Here is a 21,366-nt window from a genome sequence, read left to right as displayed (position 1 = left end):
GCTTCTTCTTCTTAAATAATCGTTCTTCCATGTTGATTTTTTATGCCGTTTGGACCAACTGTATAACAACACAACATTTTCTATTTCCGAATCTGATTACAAATCCAAAAGTAAGCTTAACTGAGCGGCTGGATCCATATTTTCTTATAAAATTGACGAAAACACACAGGAACACGCAAAAACAATCTATGTTCAATATGCGGACACCGATCAGGCAGAGCACAGGAATAGTTTTCCTCTAGCCTTAGGGCGCATCGTCTGTAGCTGGCTCCAAATTTCAACGAATCAGTATGGTGATTTGCAGCTTTTCATTTCGTCGATTTACCGCTCTCAAGACCGGATCACTGCAAACCGATCGAACTCGGTTCACGAATCGAGCCTAATACTTTAACGGCGATTTACGTCAATACACAATTGAGAACGTCAAGTCAAAATATAAAATAATAGGCGCAATTGTCAAGAAAGAAAGTCATATCTCAAAATATTTCAATTTTTTTATTTATCCGCCGTTTATCTTGTGTGTATTCGATCAAATTTAAACATTTGTAAGTGATAGTCTTGACTAGTTTTTCAGAGACGCTTTTAAGCGTTTTAGTATATGCACCAGTTCAATTTGACGTTGCATCTTGTTTATATTCTAACAGGAAAATAAACATGAGCCAAGAACAGCAGGAGGGCATCCAAGAAAATGAGGGGGAAGCACCAGCTTCTCCCCAAGAATTGGAGAAAATGGAAGAGGCTAAACTTAAGGCAAAGTATCCTGTTATGACTGGTAGTGGGCTTGGGCGAGGAGGCCATTCAGCCTTTTTACAGAAGAGATTAGCCAAAGGTACCAATTTGTGCAATGCTTAGTTTTTTATTATATACTAGTAATTTGACAAATTAGTATTTGTTAATAATTTTACATAAACCCTGAAAAAATAATATTGCCTACATGAAGGCGACATCATTGATAAAAAGATTTTTACTCCTTTATTTAATATGCAGAAGTGCTCAGGCTAATATTCTATTGCTCTCAGTGGATTGTCATACTTTTATTTTTAACATACCTTGCTATCCAAACATTTATGAATGAAATTCTATATGTATGACTTAAGAGGGAAAGATATACTAAGCTTAATGCAGGATTTTTTTTTTGAGGGGAGTGGAAACCCTGTTTGCCCATCTTGTTTGTTTTTTTGAGGTTATAGTGTTACAACAAAGAGAAAATGGTGACTATAATTGAATCCGTACATGGAAAGAACGGTACAAGCAACAATTTGCTTTTTTTAAGTTAATGAAGTGAAAGTGGACATGTAAAAAACTATTGTAGGTATAGTTTTTTGATGTATTGGAAGATTCTATATCTAGTAGGTAGTTTACAAAAAGAAGACAAATTTTAATTTGTGAAAAAATGCACATAAACAAGTTTTGTACAGACAAAAGATATTTAAAAAATATATTCAAAATTATCCCCTTGAAAAACAGCATAGGAATGCCTAATTTAATTTGAAATAAATATAATTAAGGTGTTAAAAACCATGAAAATGGCTGTATACATTTTTTTATAGGCCTCCATCTAAAATTTCTTTGCAAGTAGCATTTGTTACATGCCTCATTTTCCTTTGCACCCCTTGCATGTCTACCTACCTCCCTTTGGTATTTCTTTTACGGCTAAAAGAAAAACAAAAAAATAAATTTGTATTAAGAAAAGTACTTATATACAGGTTAATAGTTATATTATTCTTTGTTTTTATTTATTATTCTTTTTTAAAAAAAGGGGCTTGCTACATAGGTTTGCACCTGTGCTAAAGGTTTCACAATCAAGGCATGGTCCTCTTTATCATAATGGTTTATTTATTTTAAATTGATAATTATGTTTGTAATTTTATTGGTAAATACATTTGTTTTGAATTTGAAAGAAAGAAAGAAAATGTGCTATATTATGTAAGACAAAACAAAATCTTGTGTACAAGCATCCTAAAAACTAAAAAATTCCAAATTCACTTTAAATTTCAAACAAACATAATAATTTACATATACTGACTTTTTAATATGATTATTTATTTAAATTATTTAAAGGTTTGTAATGAACGTTACAATAGCAGAAATATACACAAAGACTTATTTGTCACTTTTCTTCATAACCTTCCATGAAATAATATAGTAATAAAACTCTTAAAGTAAAACTCTCTAAAAGTTTTCTCCTGATATGTATTGTATAACCTTTCTAATATCAGCTATTTTCTTCATTTATTGCTACAGGTTTTTGATATGCCTTTAAAGTTAGGAGTTGATGGTGGACATTTGGTTTTATCAGCTTAAATTTTAAATGCTTGGGTTCATAATTAGAAATTCTCAGAATTTTTCTTTGGAATCTACATTATGACTGCTTTTCTATTGCTTGGTAAGATCAAAACTGAAGTTTGGCTGCATTATATGGAATCCACTCTATCAGAACTATATTGGTCTCCTTATCTTCTCTGGTCATCTGGTCTCCTATATCTGTTCAGTGTAGATTTGCTAAGTGTTTGGCCTTCAGACAGGATGGCATATATCCAGTTAGATGGTTTGATCATCGGCAACTATTGGAACATTTCAATGTACATCCATTACATCTCAGGAGAATGATCTTCTCTGTAAAATTCCTGCTTGGGTTACTGAATGCATTAATTGATAGTCCTGTACTTCTCCTTAGGCTTAATGCTAGACATCCCCTAACTTTCTTTCTGCCAAGGACTCTAACTGACTAAGGATACTAACATCCTGTTATAATTGCCACTATACCAGGTGACACAGAAAAAAGGGAACACTTAATAACTTTTTCACTTTTCAAGATAAAGAAATAAAATTTGGTATATCGATAGAATACTTATAAGTGCATCTTTTGACATATTCTATTATTTTCCACTACTTCGGGTTTAACAGGAAGTGACACTAACTTTCTTATTTTAAATGGGACACTTTTTGTATACTCATCGAAAAAATCATTTTTTTAAAGTTTAAAATAGGGTGCCAAGTTGAAAGTTTTTTTTTTTAATCAAGTAATCACGGAAAAATATTTTTCATTGCATTTTATGACTCAAATCTTGTATATGCCTATTTAAAATGTCCAAACCATTAATTTTTGCTTTTACTTTATTTTTTTTAAATAGCACACTATTGGGAACAACCACTTTTAAAATGCGGTTCCTTTTTTTCAATAATTTGAAAAGATTATTTTTTTAATTGGTTGATAAATAGGCCCATAAGAAGAAAAAACTAATTCACAAAAAATGAACAGAAAGCATTGTAATGACATGCCTGCCTATTTTTTTCAACTGATCATATTTTGTCAAATGTCATATTACTATTTGAGAATAAAAGAACAAATTTTTCAACGCAATATTTTTTTTAGTATCTTAATATTCTTAATACGACATGTTTTATTTAACATTTACCTAACATAACATAGGTACACACAAGTAGAGTGTGTACTATGTTCTGTTAACAACAAGGTAAACAAGTTTACATGTATTTTTCAAAACGACCATCCTCTTGTCTAATGAAAGTACGTATGCACGGGAATATAGCGTACGGCATATCAACTTTTTCTTCATTGGTAAACATTTCAAATATTAGCAAATTTATTTGAATAACAAATAATACCTAATTGCGCTTGACAGGATGTCATGTATCATGTTAATTGAAAAATAATTGAACAACGCGTCAAAACGCAGCTTATTCAATCAAAGCCTTCTATGCAATTTTTATAAATTTAATCTTCTTTTGGGCTTATTTATCAACCAATTTAAAAAATAATCATCTCAAACTATTGGGAAAAAGAAACCGCATTTTAAAAGTGGTTGTTCCCAATAATGTGCTATTTACAATATGAAAACTATTTTTCCATGATTACTTGATTAAAAAATAAAACTTTCAACCCATTCATGGCACCCTACTTTTAAAAAAAAAAATTTCTATGAGTATAAAACAAAAAAGTAGAAAATCCAGTATTATTGTTTTCAGAATATAATTTTTTATTGAAGTACGTGAAAATATACCAAGTGTCCCATTTAAAATAAGAAAGTTAAAGATGGAAAACAATAGAATATATCAGAAGATGCTCTTATAACTATTCTATCGATATACCAAATTTCATTTGTTTATCTTGAAAAGTAAAAAAGTTATTAAGTATTCCCTTTTTTCTGTGTCACCCGGTATACAATATGCGCTATATAATCGGGTCTGTCGTGTGTGTGATATAAATTTCTCTCAGGTTCATGTGATTGTCGATATCTTGATGGATCATTACTCTTGGGATTAAGACCTATGATTTAAGTTATAGTTAGTAGGTATATTGCAGTAAATTAACTGCATACAATTAATTTAATTTTGTTGAATATATGATTATCTTGTTAATTCTTGTTTAACTTATAATTGGGTTTTTATATTATATTAATAGTTATTTGTTTTAATTTTTTTGGATAATTCTTGAGATTGTAACTTTTCTTTTCTTTTTTTAGGTTTGTTTTGTGTCTTTTTTTTTTTCTTTAAACTATATTTTTCATTGTTTTGTAACTGTTTCCTGTTACTAGGCTAAGTTGCCTCTTTGAAATAAAAGCTTAAAACTGAAATTGTCAAAAGAGTGGGCTGCTAGTGCATATAGGTCTCCTGATGGACCCGTCATCAAATAAATGCTTATTATTATTATTATTATTAAATGTGTAGGAATTACAACCCTCTATGAAGTCATATGCAGTCTTCCTGGAAGATTTTATCATATTATTGTAGTACTTATAAATAAACTCTGATCACATTTTCTTATTACTTTCTTACCTGTTCCAAAATCTCAATCACACATCGGAAAAGAGTGTGCATGGATTGGAAAATATTGAGATCAAAAAATATTTTTTTAAAAACTTTGGCAGCAAGTATCAACAAAAACCTCTTCATTGTGTGGTTACATTTTTTGTCAGGACATCCATCTAAAAATATGTTTGTTATTGCAGAAATGTCTTCTCTTTCAGCACAAAGTTTTGTTAAGTTTTGGAACTGCGTATAAACATTTTTAGCATGACGTTTGTGTACCATTAATTCGGCTGCGGTGACCCTTTTTGCATTATCGCTTAGGTTTGAATATTTTTAGTCTTGGCTCTAATCATTCACAGTCACTACAGACATCTACTTGGGGACGTCCAAATGTGTTCTTGATTTTAATGTTGTATTCCTCTGGTTTTGCATGCCTCCGAACATTGCGTTTTCCGCGCAAATCTATTGGAGAATCTCCAGATTTTTATTTAGGTCCTGCAACCATAAATTGGTAATAGCATGTAGGCTCAAAAAAGCTTTTTTACAAACTGGGACTCGTTAAGCTTCTTGTCTAATGTAGTATGCTAACGTTGTGTTTTTAGTAAAAGTATATGTGCGTCGTCTTGTCACTGGCTTGGCTTCCATAAGACCAGTTAAATGTATATCCGGCGCATTTTCAAACTCTATTTCCAGGAATCGCGATAGTATGCATCCCTTTCTTCTTTACACCTAAAATATTTTATAATGTTTCCATTATTATTTTGTTTGGAACTAAGAGATAACTTACTCAGTTGGTACCGAAGTCTTCTTTTCAATAACTTTTCCGGCTGTATTTACATGTTCATGGCCATGTAATTGGGCATATTAACGTTGGTTTTATTTCCAAGTATGGAATTATTTTTTTTCTTTTCTACAAGGATCTATCAAGACAGTCACTTTCACTACTACTACTGCTTGTACTAGACATTATTCCTTCTTGAGAGCAAATATTTAACGCGAATACGGGTCTATATTATTTGAGTATTTATTACCACTCGTGTCAATTACCAAATATAGAATGACTTAAAATGCTGCAATCCCTTAGAACATTGAAAGGCCTTTCCATGTTCTAAGTGCAATCCGCATGTTTTTGCAACTGAACTAGACAATGCGATGACACGTGTGACGACTATTGAGTGAAAAAATAGCATAAGCGCCGCACTTATATTGTTCGTTCACTCATTGAGAAAATGGCATTGTTAATTTTTAGGTACCAGCAATGGTCTATGCACTGTTCTTTGGTCCGATGGTATATTAATGTATTTAAAGCGTTTTGGCTATTTCACTTTTAAATGTAATATTTTGTCGCTTGCATGGTTCTTTCACTCACCGATTCATTTCTCTTCATCTTTCAAACATAAGCTGTATTGAACATGGGGGAAGAGGATATGTGATGATTAAGAAGCACCAAAATTTTTACTATAATTTACAACAAACAAGGAAGGATCTATCAATTTCTTATATTAATTACAATTATTATTATTGACAAGAACAATCTACGATATACCTACTATGTAAGTGTATATACAAGTTTTTCATTTTGATAGAATCTTCCTAATATTATCTGTTGTGACGATGACCTTTTGGTTTTAAAATGTTGAAGGTTTAGAGATTGTATGGAGTGTTTTGGTTAAGTTTTATAATAAATTTTCGAAATAATTAATTTTATTTAATGTGATTTTAATTATATAAAATTGGTTCACTGATTTTAAACTTAATGATTTTATTTGTTTTTTATAGATCTTTTAGAGTCTTGAAGATGATCTTATAGAGATCGAAACGTCGACAAAATATATAATTGATCGTCTGATGTAGTTTGTTTGACCTATAAATATATCTATATTTTACCCAACAAAAATAAAAATTAAGCAAACTTATAAACTGAGGTCACGATAAACAGTTCACAAGAAAAATTAAAATAATAATTAAGGGCTAATTTCTTTAATTTTTGATTTTAATAAACAATTTTTAATTGCAATTAATTAAAATCTAAAATTAGAATATTTTTTGAATATTTAGTTTTTGTTTAGAATATAAATGTTTGATATAAAACATTAATCAGGCTGACTATGGGATTATACTTATGGGGGATCCAATAATGTAAATCGATCCCTCACAAACCAATCAAAAACAAGACTCTGCATTAATATTACACGAGACTTTCAATATGCTGCGGTCTGTGGTTTATTTTTTGAAAGCCTGTAACAATAAATGATCAAAATTTTTAAAAAGTAATTTTTGATTGGAAAGACTTAAATTTTCACTATTTTTTACCCTTGTAAGATTACATATAGTTAGATACTAATAAACAAAACGAACTTAAAATAAATTTAACTCAGTTCATTAGATAACAATATGTATTGTATATAAAGATCCCACCTCATCTGCAATTCATTATAAAAATTAATATTAACCATTTAGTATACATATATTAATATTTTATTCAAATATACCAACAATTTTTAATTAGAAATAACACACACACTGCTCACAAAATATATCAGCAATGTATTGAAGACTTTACAGGAAATTGGTGGATATAAACTTTGATGCACATCATCAAAGATAACATATACAAGGCAAAATATTCTGCCAGAAAAATTACATTGAGAGTTTCAAACTTAAGAGTCACAAAATGTATTTAAAAAACAAAATCCAAATAACAACTTAAACTTGATAGCACAGAGCAATGTCATTTATTAAGAACAGAATCAGTTAGGTTACTAAATTAAGTCACAATTGACAAAATTTAGGTAAGAGGTATAAAGGCACAAATCTCACATACTCGTTTAATTAAATTATTATAAGTTGTAAGAAACAAAATTATGAATGATAAATTAATGATTTTTTTTCAAGCCTACTAATAAAATTGGACTGAAATGGGGAAATTATCATATTTTAGCATAATAAAAAAAAACCAACAGTCTTGAAACCGGCTCCTATAAAGAAAGGTCGCTAGGAAAAATTTGGTAACCATTTTTTTTTGTTTTATAAAAAATAACAACGGTTTGCGAAAAATGCGTACCACTAACGTTTAAAATAACGGAGAGACTTCGCTTTAACAACCAAATTCGGACACCCAAGACGAATGACGAGACAGTTTACCACTAACCAAAACTCTTTATTTTACTGTCGACACGTGTTTCGCTAACGATGTTAGCATCTTCGGGAGAAGGTTAAAGCTAAACTAAAATTTCTTACAAGTGGCCTTACTAATAGATCGAAAAATGCAATGAAGGATCGCCGAACAACTCTTACACTTAAGAGGGAGGTCTACCTGCGTAAAACGGGGTTAGCTCCTGTACCAAGACAAAAAAAGTTAGAAAGCTCAAATTTTGTGTAGGGATTGTTTATTGGATTATCTAGACGGGATGCTATTTAAAATTTTGAAAATCAAAAAAAACAATGTTGAAAATTTTTATTTTTTATTAAAACAATGTAAAATTGACCATCCCCTGTTCCTTAAATCTAATAAAACATAACACACGAAATATATATGTTGTAAACATTTTTGGTTTCTTTTAAAACCTAACCCAAAAAATAATAATAATTTTGGCTAAAAATTGGGTCTCCATAGGATATTTAGGCAGATCTGGCAACTCCGTTCTTGTTTCTTAGGACGCACAATATTTGCCGGTCAGCTTTCATTGGTCGAAACGGTTTTGATAAACGGGTAGTGCTAAGTAGTCTTGATTTTATTCTATGTGATATTCGCAATTATTATTTTCCTTTATTTTATTAGTGCATTGTGTTTTGTTCTTTCGTGATTGTGTACTTTCGTCGTTGTTTAAAAATTTTCGTTATGGGTCGTAATAAACGAAACGTTGTGGATAAAAAACATTTAGGTTTAGCTACTTTTCGTAAAAGTAAAAAACGTATTTCAAAAAACGTCTGGTATAGTTTAGGTGAAGTGACTTGGTCAAGCTCCAAAATTGAGTATGTACAAAATACAATCAACATACTACATATATGCATTAAAATAAACTGCAAAATATATTACGATATTTAGTGATCGATTCCCGTATATATTTACGGTGGATTCGAGCACAGATTAAACTAGCTACGCTCATCACAGATTTAACTAGCGTAGCTAGTTAAATCTGTGATTCGAGTCTTTCCAGCACAGCCTCCGGCGCGGCGGCCCGTTCAACAATCAATATTTGTCAGATAAAGATAGGCAAGTTCGGCGCGGATAACGTGAAACAGACGAAGATACGAGATTCTCTCGATGCTGCTGGGATTGAATTGTGGAAGGGCCGGAAATAGGAAACACAGTCGCGTGCTCAAAAATAGGAAATGCAATTATTTTATACGTTTCATTATTTTTATTTTACAGTTTTCTTCAACTAAACAAATATAAGCAAAATATTAACTTTTATTGTGTTCCATTATTTATAAACGTAATTTTTTATTAGATATTATATATTATACGACGTGTTACAAATTCCTAGCTCACTATTGGGATCTCGGTAAATATAAGAGTTACGAAGATGGTTAAATTTAGGACGAAGTTTCGCATTTTTGAGCCTAAAAATGTGCCATTTGAAAATTTGTTTAAAAAATATTTAAATTTATATTTCTTGTTGGGGCGCTATTGGACCACCCCTTTTTTTTGTACGTGGAAATAATGTTGCGAAGAATCAACCATTTCTTAAGATGCCTGCCATAATATATAGGTCTGTATATGGTAATAATTAAAACAATTTTGAATTTTGTGAGTGTGTTAAAATTAGCATGGTGAAGACTTGGCTCACCCTAAAATCGGTTTCGCGTTTATATTATACTGTAGTTCTTGTTGTTATTCTATTTGTTATATACTGTTGATGTTTTCTTTTATTTACTTTCGTCTCAACTTTTGAACAATAAAAATGAAATTTTTGCGGCCTTTTAATACTAGTGATAATGAATCGAATAGTTGTGGTAAATAGGTATTTTTAGGCATTTCATAATCTGTTAGTTTATGATCGCTTTACCGATCAAATTTTAAGAGAGCATCAATTTTTTAACACGTGTCATTTTTGACCTGAATATATTTTAAACCTGAATTATAATTTTTAAACATAATGTACTTTAAAAAATATCATTAATATTTGCATAACAAAAAAAATACAGTACTGTTTTTTTAAGATAAAAATTCAAGGTTAAATTAAATTTTTGACATTAAAATTAACAAGTCACTTATTTTGGGTATTATGTCACTTATATTAAATATCAATTTAGAAAATACTATCTCATACGCTCAAATATTGAAAAGAAGAAGAAAATAGACTTATTTACATATTTAAAATATATTTGAATTTAAATTTTTAACAAAACCTTTCGTTATATTTACTTTAATGTAAGTTCAATAAGTCTTAAATGCAATAATTTAAATAGATATAATAGATACCGCGAATGAATCCAATTATAATTCATGCCAATGACGAATCCAGTTCTGAAGAGATGGATAGTGATGCTAAATAGATAAGCATTTTTGGATGTAAAAAAATGTGGGTGCAAAATTATGAATACATAGTTAACTTCACTTATATTTGATTTCGATAAGCCCAAAAATTTCATTTTCAATTTCATTTCAATGAAAATTCATTGTTCAGCGGAAATTTTTGGGCTTATCGAAACAAATATCAGCGGAGGCAAGTATAACAATATTCTATTGCAGCACGGCCACGACATTATTTTATACCTATGTAACAACAAACCACCCAACTTTTTGACAATTTTTTTAATAATTAAAAAAAAACTGTGCATATTTCATTAAATCTAACCACGACTTTTGCGTGACTTGATAAATGTTTTTGTTGGTTGTAAAATAACTTTTAACTAAATTTTTACTATATATATTAAGCCAGAGAACAACACGTTATATGCACGCCAATGCCCTATAAAGAAACCGCCGCGTGCTAAACGTTTTTAGTTTTTATACTTGTCCAAGTAACTTCACCTAAACTATAAATATAATGCTTTTTTTGTAATTAATAAGTGTATAAGGTGTCCCAGTATATGGTCTAGAGATGCTCGTAATAAGAGCGAAATATGTAACCGATTTTATTTATTATACAATTTTAAAGTTATTTGCGACCGGTGACTTGGAGTTTTATACAGTTTCCGTGTTGTTGGTAGAGGGCGTTCGTCGCGTTAGTTTTTACTTTTTTAGAACATAATCGCACTTTTAGGTTTTCATAATATGTGAATGACTTAAATTTACTAGATTTTTAGCAATGCAATCCTAAATAAAATAAAATTAATACCTAAGATTATTTTTAAAAAAATATTACGACTTTTGTTAATTCTTATATCTGCCGTATTTTAAAAAGAAGATCCTCATTATTTTTAACATATTTACAGATTTTACAATTTTTATATTTAGTTCATTTAGATTATTAATTATAGGACTATCAGAAACAATTGATTTCAAATATCCCCAAATACAGAAGTCCATGGGGTTTAAGTCTGGACCACGCGCAGGCCAAAGCAAAGGTCCTCCACGGCCAATCCAACGTTCGGGATATTATTCGTCAAGATAATTGCGTACCTGTCGAGAAAAATGCGCGAACATGTATCTTACATAAAATACATGTTCTGCTTAACATTTAATGGTTTATCTCTAAGTACGAGTCTCCGTTCAAATTATTAAAATTAAATGCCCATTTGTAATTTCAAAAATTAGTACTGAAATGGGAATTACATTTGCTATCATTGAAAATGGTTCCTTACATCTAAAAAGGAACCACAACTATAACTATCAAATCCAGGGACAGTTGCAAGTTACAAAAAGAAAATTCTGTTTCTTTGTAGTATAAAGCCCTCTTGGATTAATGGTATAGAAGGTAAATCATTGTATTAATAAGTTCTCATTCAACCGATAATCCGTAATTTTAACAGTATAAAAATTTTAACTTTCGTTGAGGACATTTCAAAAAAATGTTATAAGATCAATAATATTGCGATAAAGGTATAATTTTAACTCTTACTTTAACTACATACTACATAATGTATTTCTTTTTTAAAAAATGTACTATGATTTTTAAAATATGAAACATCACCATTATTCATTATAGCTATGCCTTATAATTTTTAATAGTCGTTTTTCTTGAAGATTCCTCGTAATGAAGCATTTTGGAGAGTTAAAATGTTGCCCAAACTAAAATATTTTTATGAACATTACCTTTTACCGGAAGTTGATCCACTTTATCCAAAAGGAATACCACTTAGAGACAAAGCAAAAGAATCAAACATATTATTATAATACAATATAATCATTAGGTTTGTTCTAGCACAATATTTGGAATGGTTTGAAACTAGTTTAGTGTATATCCCAGCAGCGCGTGATTAGCCTGAAACCTCGTTGCAAACGGTTCCATTATGTAATGTCTCACACATTCACCCATAGGGAGTATTATTCGTGTATGGTTTCTGTAATGGTAGCGCATTACGTTCTGTTGATGAATACCGACGTGGTTTTCCAAATCGAAGAATTCCTAATCGAAAAGTTTTTCAGACAGTTTTTGCAAACGCTCAGGAAACAGGAATGTTTCCAAGCATAAGAATTAATTCTGAACGAGAGGCGGATATGGCTGAAGAGAACCCGAGTGTTAGTACGAGGCGGATTAGAAAAGAACTTCGATTAGTATCACATGTAGACGTTTGGAAGACACTTAGGAAAAAGAGGTGATTTTGGCTTAGAGGTTCAATTTTGTGAATGGATCCCACAAAATCGAGACCTACATAATTACATTTTATTTAGCGATGAAGCTTATTTTACCCGCAATGGAATTAATAACCGACACAATGAATATCGGTAGTCAGATGAAAATCCTCATGCCACGTTTGAACAAAACGGCCAACAATCTTACAAATAAACTTCAGAACCGATTATTTCTGAAACGGTCGAGAATCGGATTAGAACATATGAGTTAATTTATCTTATTTTGACCTTCTGAACATGTTCCCAAAATATTTCCTTTTCCTCCCGAAACACCCTGTATGTACATAATGTAAGACTTTATAACATAAAAAGTAGTTAATAAACCTAACAAGAAGTAAGACCAGTTGACTTGCGTCCCTGGTAATCGAGATTCGATATATCAGGGAGAAGGGAACGGTGGAGTGGGTAATTATGGCAGCCAGTGTTGCTACTTTCAGCGAAAACTGCACCGGCCACGAAACTACTGTCGCGCTTCGAAACCGATTTTGTCACGTGGTGGACCGCACTCTTAACTAAAATACACAATTGACTACAGGGTATTCATTTAATATCGCGGTGCTCGATTGCGGCTAAATCTTGAAAACCGGAAAAAAAACCTTTAATAGGGGGAATCTTAATTGAATTAGAGGAGCTTCTTTTTAAAATTAGTTTGGTTGGTACATAATTTGAACTTTTTTTAAATGAAACCACCTAAATTTTTTTCCACCTAAATTTATGGGAAACCATTACCACCGACTTTTTTTATCTTTTTTTTAAACATATGTAGAGTCGATTATTTTTTTTATAAGGACTCTACATACATATATGTTTTAATAAAATAAAAAAATGTCAGTGGTAAATAATACGATTTAAGTGATGCGTTGATTTTCGTGAAAATTCATTTAAATAGTTAATAAATAGGTTTTTATTAACTGGTTTAAGTAATTTTAAGTTGTCTATCCCTACAAGTGACAGTATTTAAAACATCTTTGGCCAAACTTGACCGTTTCAATGAATAATCTAAAGTCAATTCAAACACAGAAAGTTTTCTAAAATGTCTTAAAAATCTGATCTGAGCAACAAAACCTACAAAATAAGATTTTCAACAGCTGATAAAAAGAATTTGCTGAACTTTTTCTTCGATATTTCCAAAAATTGTCATATAAACTGTTTTAGGGCATACAAATAATATAATAATATAATATTAATGTAATAATAATATTATATAGATATAATCCCACCCTTGAACCAACCAAGCCTTTAAATAATACTATAATTGTGTGCAGTTACTAACTTTATTTATAAACCAGAAAATAATGAACTGCCTGACTAATCGACGACATTCTTTTTCACGTTCGAACAACACCACCCGACGACAACCCTCATTGACTACTAAGAATAATTGTTGCCATGCGTCACCCCATCTTAAAAAATAATCGAAATATATAATACTAAATAGGTACTAAACTCTTTTACTCGGAACTTTGCCCTAGCATCCGTAAGGCGAGAAAAAGCTGCTTACCTGAAATACGTCTCTAATCGGGATACCATAATTATATGGAAACGTTTAACGATAGCTGGAGTCATGACTGGGTCAAAGCCGAAACTGCCTATAGAGCTGCAAGATCGTGACAAGATAAATGACTATTGTTTATCAATATTTAAACAAAATGGAGCTGATCCGGGTCTCATAGATTTCTTTTAGTCAAATAGACGTGATTCCTCTGCTTTTGACTTTTCGTTACCTACTCAGGCAGAGACACGCAGAGGCATTGACGAGTTGAAGTCAAATGCGCCGGGTATTGATGGTATGACACTTTTTATGGTAAAGGTTAGCATCCCTATTCTATTGGATCATTTTACTCATATAATTAATGTACGAGGGTGAATCAAATATGAACCGGACTTTTCTGTTTAGCGCGCCATAGGTGAAGCGAGTGGCGCGACGTCCTGATATATGCTAGATAGGGATGTCAAGAGGAGGGGAGTCAGTCGGTTTGGCGCACCGGAGTAGATGAGCTGTTAGTAGCATCATGTCTGAACAAGAGGTACACACGTCTGTTGCGCAACGCGTTATTATAAAATTTTTGTCGCGTGAGGGCGTAAAACCTTCCGAAATTTTGCGTCGACTAACTGCACAGTTCGGTAATGAAACCTTATCAAGGACTCAAGTCTACGACTGGCACAAAAAATTTTCCGATGGCCGAGAGGTAGTGGAAAACGAGAGCCATGCACGCCGACCCAGGACAAGCATCAATGAGGCGAACATTCGTGCGATCCGTGAGCTGATTGAAGGTGACCGCCGCCTTACATTGTGGGAAATTGCTGCACACGTCGAAATATCATACGGAAGTGCTCAATCAATCATTTCAGAAAATTTGGGTTACCGCAAAGTGTGTGCAAGATGGGTTCCTCGCCTTTTTATTATTATCGCCTATTTAAAATTACGTAATATTCATTGGGAAACACTTGAACACCCGCCTTACAGTCCCGATTTGTCACCATGTGACTACCACATGTTTGGGCCACTAAAAGAAGAATTGGGAGGTTATCACTTTGACGACGACGAAGGTGTGGAAACGTTTGTGCGCAATTGGTTACTGACACGACCAGCTTCATTCTTTGATGAAGGAATTAAAAAACTTCCGATCCGGTGGGAAAAATGCGTAAATAAGAGAGGAGATTATGTACAAAAATAACATGTGTTCAAACTTTTATTTACTGTACCAATAAAATTACTAAAACCAAAGTCCGGTTCATATTTGATTCACCCTCGTATGCCTAGAGGACGGATGTTTTCTCTCAGTTTGGAAGACTACTGTTATCTTTTCTTTACCTAAAGTAACTTTACCATCTCGATTTACCGATTTAAGACCTGTGAGTCTTTTACCTGTTTTGAGTAAGCTTCTTGAGAAAGTGGTGTACAGACAAATGTTTTCTTTTCTTGATAGTGCCGGTTTGCTGCTTTCCACTCAGTCAGGTTTTCGTCCCGGTTTTAATACGACAAGAAATTTAATGAATTTAAATGATTCAATAATTCCAGCCATGAATAAAAAGCTGGCTACTGACTACTAGTCTTACTCGATTATTCAAAAGCGTTCGATTGTGTTGATCATAATCTTATGTGTGCTAAATTAAAGTATTTTGGATTTTCGGATAGAGTGGTTTGCTTTTTTAAATCGTATTTATGTGGTAGGCAGCAGATTCTACGTACGCAGGTGGGAATATCGGCAATGGGCACTGTAAAATCTGGAGTCCCACAGGAGTCCATTTTGGGACCTCTGTTATTTCTATTATACACCTTTAATATGTATAAAACAACTAGATACTCCCAAATACAGTCTTATGTCGATGACACACAAGTGTTATACACCTTTAATCCTAAACATTATAATGATGCAGAAACCGAAACAAACAGTGACTTATTCAACATTTGTATAATATGCAGTATAGAAGAAAGCATGGACTGAGGTTAAATACTGATAAAACCAAGGTCTTGCTCTTTACGTTACAAGCCCCAACTCAGAGTTTCTCAGGGTATACATTCATCTTGAGATGGAGGATCAGCTGCTGGTCTACTCGAACACAGCTAAAAATTTGGGAATTGTAAAAATTTTTGAATTGTTGCTTTGAGGATCATATTTCAACACTGAGTAAAAGGACATAATGTGAGTTTAAAAATTTTATACGCAAACAAACATATTTTAAACTTCAAAATTGACTTACGGTTTAACTCTCTTTTACCCATGTATTGCTCAGGTTGAAAAAATGAGGCTTCAAAGGATGCAAAATAACTGCTGTCGATTTATTTATGGACTCAAGAAATTTGACCACATTTCATCAAAGATACAACAGTTGAATTGGCTGAATGTCGAGAATTTGTTTAAGTATCTTCTTTTAATGTTTATTTATAAAATTCTAGATACAAACTTGCCTTTATACTTAAGATCGAAATTAATATTTAGGGATGAGACCCATCGGCGCTCTTTGACAGTTAGAAACAAGTTAATTATGCCACAACATACTACTGCATTATTTTAGAGAAGTTTTTCGTTCATAGCTGTGTTATTATACAAGGTGTCTACTATAAAAACCGCCAAACTTTAAGAAGTGATTAAACAAGTCATTTGCAACAAAAAAGTCATATAACATTTTTTCGAAAAGTTGTTAGTTCTTGTAGTATTTAACATTTTTTGATTTTATCAAATTTCTTTGTTTTTTTTCTCATATAAACAAAAATATATACCCTTATTCTTACCACCACATAAAATTTAGATATACCATCTGAAAGAGAATTAAATTTGCTATAAGATGGGTGTATTTAAGTTTTTGAGAATTTTTTTATACCGGGTGTTAAGTTAAATGTAAATGTTATTTGGAAAATGTGCAAAATTAGTGGTATCTTCTTTGTTGTCGTTTTTCTAAAATTTAGTGAATAGGGACATGTTTTTTTTTCAGCAAAAACTACTGCACTTAATATACTTTCCAATGATATACTTATTTTTGTGATAGCTATTTGTTTTCACAGCAATATCATGGGCAAAAGAAAAAAAACCACAAAAATTGAAAATTTTCAAATGTTATATTAATTTTATATACCTCTTAAAGTTTGGCGGTTTTTATAGTAGACACTCTGTATAATAATTTTTATAATTTTTTTCTATAATCTCCATTTTCCGAAAAAATATAAAGAATGTGTTGATGTTTCATCAAAATGTGTAGTTAGTTTTTTTTGCAGTTGGACTAAGATTACAATTTTACATTGCATATTATAAAATTCATGGTTCACCTTTTAGTAGATTGTAGTATTAATTATTGGTATAGGAGGGCGTATTAGTATTTATTTATTTTTTCTTATAGACATTTAATAAATGCGTGTATAATTTAAGGGTTAATTTAAGAGTAGCGGTTTAGTGAGTAAACAAGCTAGAATTCGCCCTTTAAGATTTAATAATCTAATTGTGTTATTATTCTTAATAAATGACATTATTTATTTATTTTATCTCCCAATTCTTTTTACGGAAATATACTTAAAGTTTATTCTATAGGTCAGAAATTCTTTGATTCTGGAGACTACCAAATGGCCAAACAGAAAATGGGTGGAATTAATAAACCACCCTTGAAAGTACCCATTTTCCAGACAGGCGAAGCCATTCCTACCCCAGAAACTGTTCCGATAAGAAAAACTTCACTTGCGCAACCATCAAAGCTAGCTACTAGCACTAGTAGCATTACTATGGCCACCACACCAACTGGACATGGACCCAATATAAGTTAAATCTGCACCATCAAAGTGTTGTGATCAGTAACCGGTGTTTTTTAAGTAGATACAAGACTTTTTATGGAGGAAATAATATTTTCTTTTTGGGTTAGGAGTGAGTTTTGTTATAAATATTTAAGTTGTAGTTTTTATAATAGCGATACCGTAATTTAAATTCCAGTAGCGTATTGGACCTGCGCTCGTTTAATGATTACGTTCTGATAATTAAATTTAGTATTAAGTTCTGTTTGTATAAATAGATGGAAGTTATTGTTTTTTCTGTCCTTTTTGAACTGTTCAGAAAATATTTTGCTAATTGTTGCAACAAAAAAGAAAGTGAATTGTTTATATAAACCAAAATGTTAAAAGGAATAATATTTAAAGTTGGAAAAATATACATTTAAGGATAACTGGTTAAAATTAATCTTTAACTTAAAACAAAACTTTAACAATCAATGAAAAAATTCAGCCAAATAAAAATATTTGGTATAAGGACAATATCTTATAATGTCTAACAAATTAAAAACTAGAAACAAAAAGAAAACAAGTCTTTTATGAAACAGTGAAATCAAAGAAAAGTAAATGAAGATTTAAGAAATAAGGCAGTTTTATTTTTCTCAAACAGGATCTAATAATCGATAAAATATTACACTCTGTACTACTGTTCTGAACATGTTTTCTTCGATAATTTGGAGTCGCTGATTTCGAAAATGACATTCATTTGTTCTGATCATGTCTTGCTTTTAAGATAATGCCCCCACACACGAGGACTCTAGCGCGCGTGATTGGAGTGTGCCGTTCAAAAACCCCGCGAAAAAGTGTCAATTAGTGGTACCAACCATCACGCAGGTTTGGAGTTGCATTCCAGCCGACACGAAACGAGGCGTCTTAAATCATTTAAAGCCTCCACAAACGAAGACTTCATCGTGTGCGTTATCACGACGTTCCGGTGCAGTGTTGATTCGTTTTTATTTCTTTTTAAAAGGAACCGTTGCCGTTGTAGTAAACCTTTGTTATTAAAAGTGAGTGATACTAGGTAAGTAATTACAAAATAATGCAATTTATAAAAAGGAATATCGTAACCCAAAAATTGTTTTTTCTAGCCTCAACATTTTGTTACTAATTTTCTGTTTGCATTAATGTTTCATATTTTTTTTATTTTGTACGGACGATATATGCATATATAATTACACAAGTTACTGCTCTGCGCCTGCTTTTATTTTTTAACGTTAACATGATTTTAACTAGTGTACTCTGTCGAACAAGCAAACACTACCAACGCCAATCCTTGTCAGATTTCTAAAATGCCACACGCCCCGCCAAGTCTACAGGACTCGACACACTTTTCTGCCACAAACGCGCGTCTTTGAATGTGAAACTCATAAGTGTCGGATTTACCCGCGCGATTATTTTGTACGTTTGTGGCTGGACACATTCTTGGCCCGCAACGTGCCAATCCTGCGCGTTGGAACGGCACACTCCAATCACGCGCGCTGGAGTCCTCGTGTGTGGGGGGCTAATGCAAAAAAATATATTTTTGCAATCATGCAAAGTTGCAATGTTTTTCTTGTGAGTAGTGACAAAAACTTTGATCGAAAACATTACATCACAGATTGCAATATTCCCGACGAACCATGAAAAATGTTTTGTGACGGAAATGTAATAGTAATCGTGTATAAATATATTCCATAGGGCCTTTTCAGATAATAATTCAAGGGATAAGAACATTGGATGGTTACATTTCAGAAAATTACTTTAGCAACAACATTCGAGCAAAACTTCTGAAGAGCAAAAATAAGATAATATTGGATTTTAACAATGATATTGATGACAATGAAGTGTTAGACAATATGGAAATTAAAAAAACAAGATAAGGAGTTCAATAGAAGAACCACAAATGAAAAAATTACGTAATATATGCATCTACAGGTACATGGCCATTCACCTTCAAACAAAAAATTATTGCGAAAACTATTAACATAAATGATTTAGAAATGATGGTAGATCCTTATGTTATGCCGGTAACGCATTGTTTACTATACTGACATCCAAAGTCAACAATGCAGAGGAAAAAAAGTGTTAGCAATGTGGAAAGCTGTAAACACAGTGCATAGAGAAATTAATATTAAAAGAAATTTAGTTCGGTTAGACGGCATCCAGGGCCAACTTCTGTCATAATTGTCATTAGATTATCGATTTTCTTTCGTTCCTTGCCATCACCCGCCTTCGCATCATCGATCGTCGCCATTGCTTATTCCTTTTTATTTGAGCGTCCATTGGATGTGTTCTTTTGTTTTTTTCTCAACAAAAAATAGTTAAAAATGTAGCTTAAAGTCATTAAAGTGTAATTTCATCATATAGGTAGAAGCTTTTTTGTTGTTTTATTGTATAATGTACTTTTATGACATACTTTTAATTACTCTATGACACAGGGTCAGTAGACAACAGTTGACAACCAATGACAGATTGGTGAGTTTTGATGTCGAAAGTCTCTACACCAATGTACCCATAGGAGAGTCTCTTAACATCATCCGAGACAAACTAAGCAAGGATGCAGCTTTCTCAACTCGGACCACACTGCCTCTGGACGGGGTGATGGAACTTTTGGAGATCTGTCTTCGTAATTCTTACTTTCAGGTCAAGGATAGATTCTACGCCCAAGACGAAGGACTTCCGATGGGTTCATCTCTTTCCCCAGTAATAGCAAACATCTTCATGGAATGGTTCGAGGAACATGCAATAGATGCCTCCCATTGCAAACCCAAGCTTTGGCTTCGATATGTGGACGACACCTTCATCATCTGGGACAAAGAGGAAAAAGCACTTCAGGAGTTTCTGCTTCACCTCAACAACTTCAGACCAACAATCAAGTTCACGATGGAGACAGAGAAGGACTCAGCTCTACCTTTCCTAGACGTCCTCGTTAAAAAGGTCGGTGGAAATCTACGAACTTCAGTTTATAGAAAACCAACACACACGGGCCAGTATCTCCACTATGAGTCCAACCATCCTGCAACCACCAAAGTAGGCATCATAAGATCCCTCTACAATAGAGCTCGAACCATCTGTAGAAGCGACGAGGATCTCAAGACTGAAGTGGATACCATCTACAAAGACTTACAACAGAATGGATATCCAAAGAAGCTAATAAGTAGGACCATCCAAAGGACGCGTCCAAATCAAATCAGAGACGAGGCCATCACGACAACCAGACTTCTACCCATACCTTACATTAGGGGTACATCGGAACAAATCCGACGCATTGCCAGCAAGTACAATATTAGAACTGCCTTTAGATCTAGCACCACTATCAGAGGCGTGGTATCAAAGACCAAACCAGATGGCCTGTTGGATACCAAAAATTGCGTCTACCAGATCCCATGTGAGTGCGGTGACTCATACATAGGTGAAACGAAGCGCCCCCTAGAAGTCAGAGCGAAGGAACATCGCAGCTGGACGCAAAGAGGAGAGGTTTCCAAATCCGGAATAGCAGAGCACGCGTGGCATAATGGACACAATATCCATTGGTCAGAAGCTAAGATTCTGCACAAGGAACAGCACTGGCGGAAGAGGAAGTTCGTAGAGGCAGTTTTCATTTCACAGAATCAGGGGA

General features: G+C 32.6%; 1 protein-coding gene across 2 annotated transcripts; it reads left to right on the top strand.

Moving 5' to 3' along the window:
• The first annotated feature begins 390 nt into the window (after positions 1-390).
• LOC126744918 (cAMP-regulated phosphoprotein 19) lies at positions 391-18,029 on the top strand. 2 transcript variants are annotated; one of them, XM_050452514.1, is made up of 3 exons: positions 391-545; positions 645-829; positions 17,542-18,029. In XM_050452514.1, the coding sequence occupies exons 2-3, from the start codon at positions 655-657 to the stop codon at positions 17,769-17,771; spliced, it is 405 nt and encodes a 134-aa protein (XP_050308471.1). In that variant the 5' UTR covers positions 391-545; positions 645-654; the 3' UTR covers positions 17,772-18,029. The 2 variants fall into 2 exon arrangements, with proteins under 2 accessions (XP_050308471.1, XP_050308472.1); XM_050452515.1 differs by having other exon boundaries at positions 454-829.
• Positions 18,030-21,366: the final 3,337 nt, after the last annotated feature.

This window comes from Anthonomus grandis, chromosome 15 (genome assembly GCF_022605725.1).
Source record: "Anthonomus grandis grandis chromosome 15, icAntGran1.3, whole genome shotgun sequence".
Classification (NCBI taxonomy): Eukaryota; Metazoa; Arthropoda; class Insecta; order Coleoptera; family Curculionidae; genus Anthonomus; species Anthonomus grandis.
This window is presented reverse-complemented; position numbering and strand designations above follow the sequence as displayed.

Coding starts and splice junctions, on each gene's coding strand:
- LOC126744918 (XM_050452514.1), top strand. CDS start 655: ATGAGCCAAGAACAGCAGGAGGGCATCCAAGAAAATGAGGGGGAAGCA. Junction 830..17,541: donor ACAGAAGAGATTAGCCAAAG/GTACCAATTTGT, acceptor TTTATTCTATAG/GTCAGAAATTCTTTGATTCT.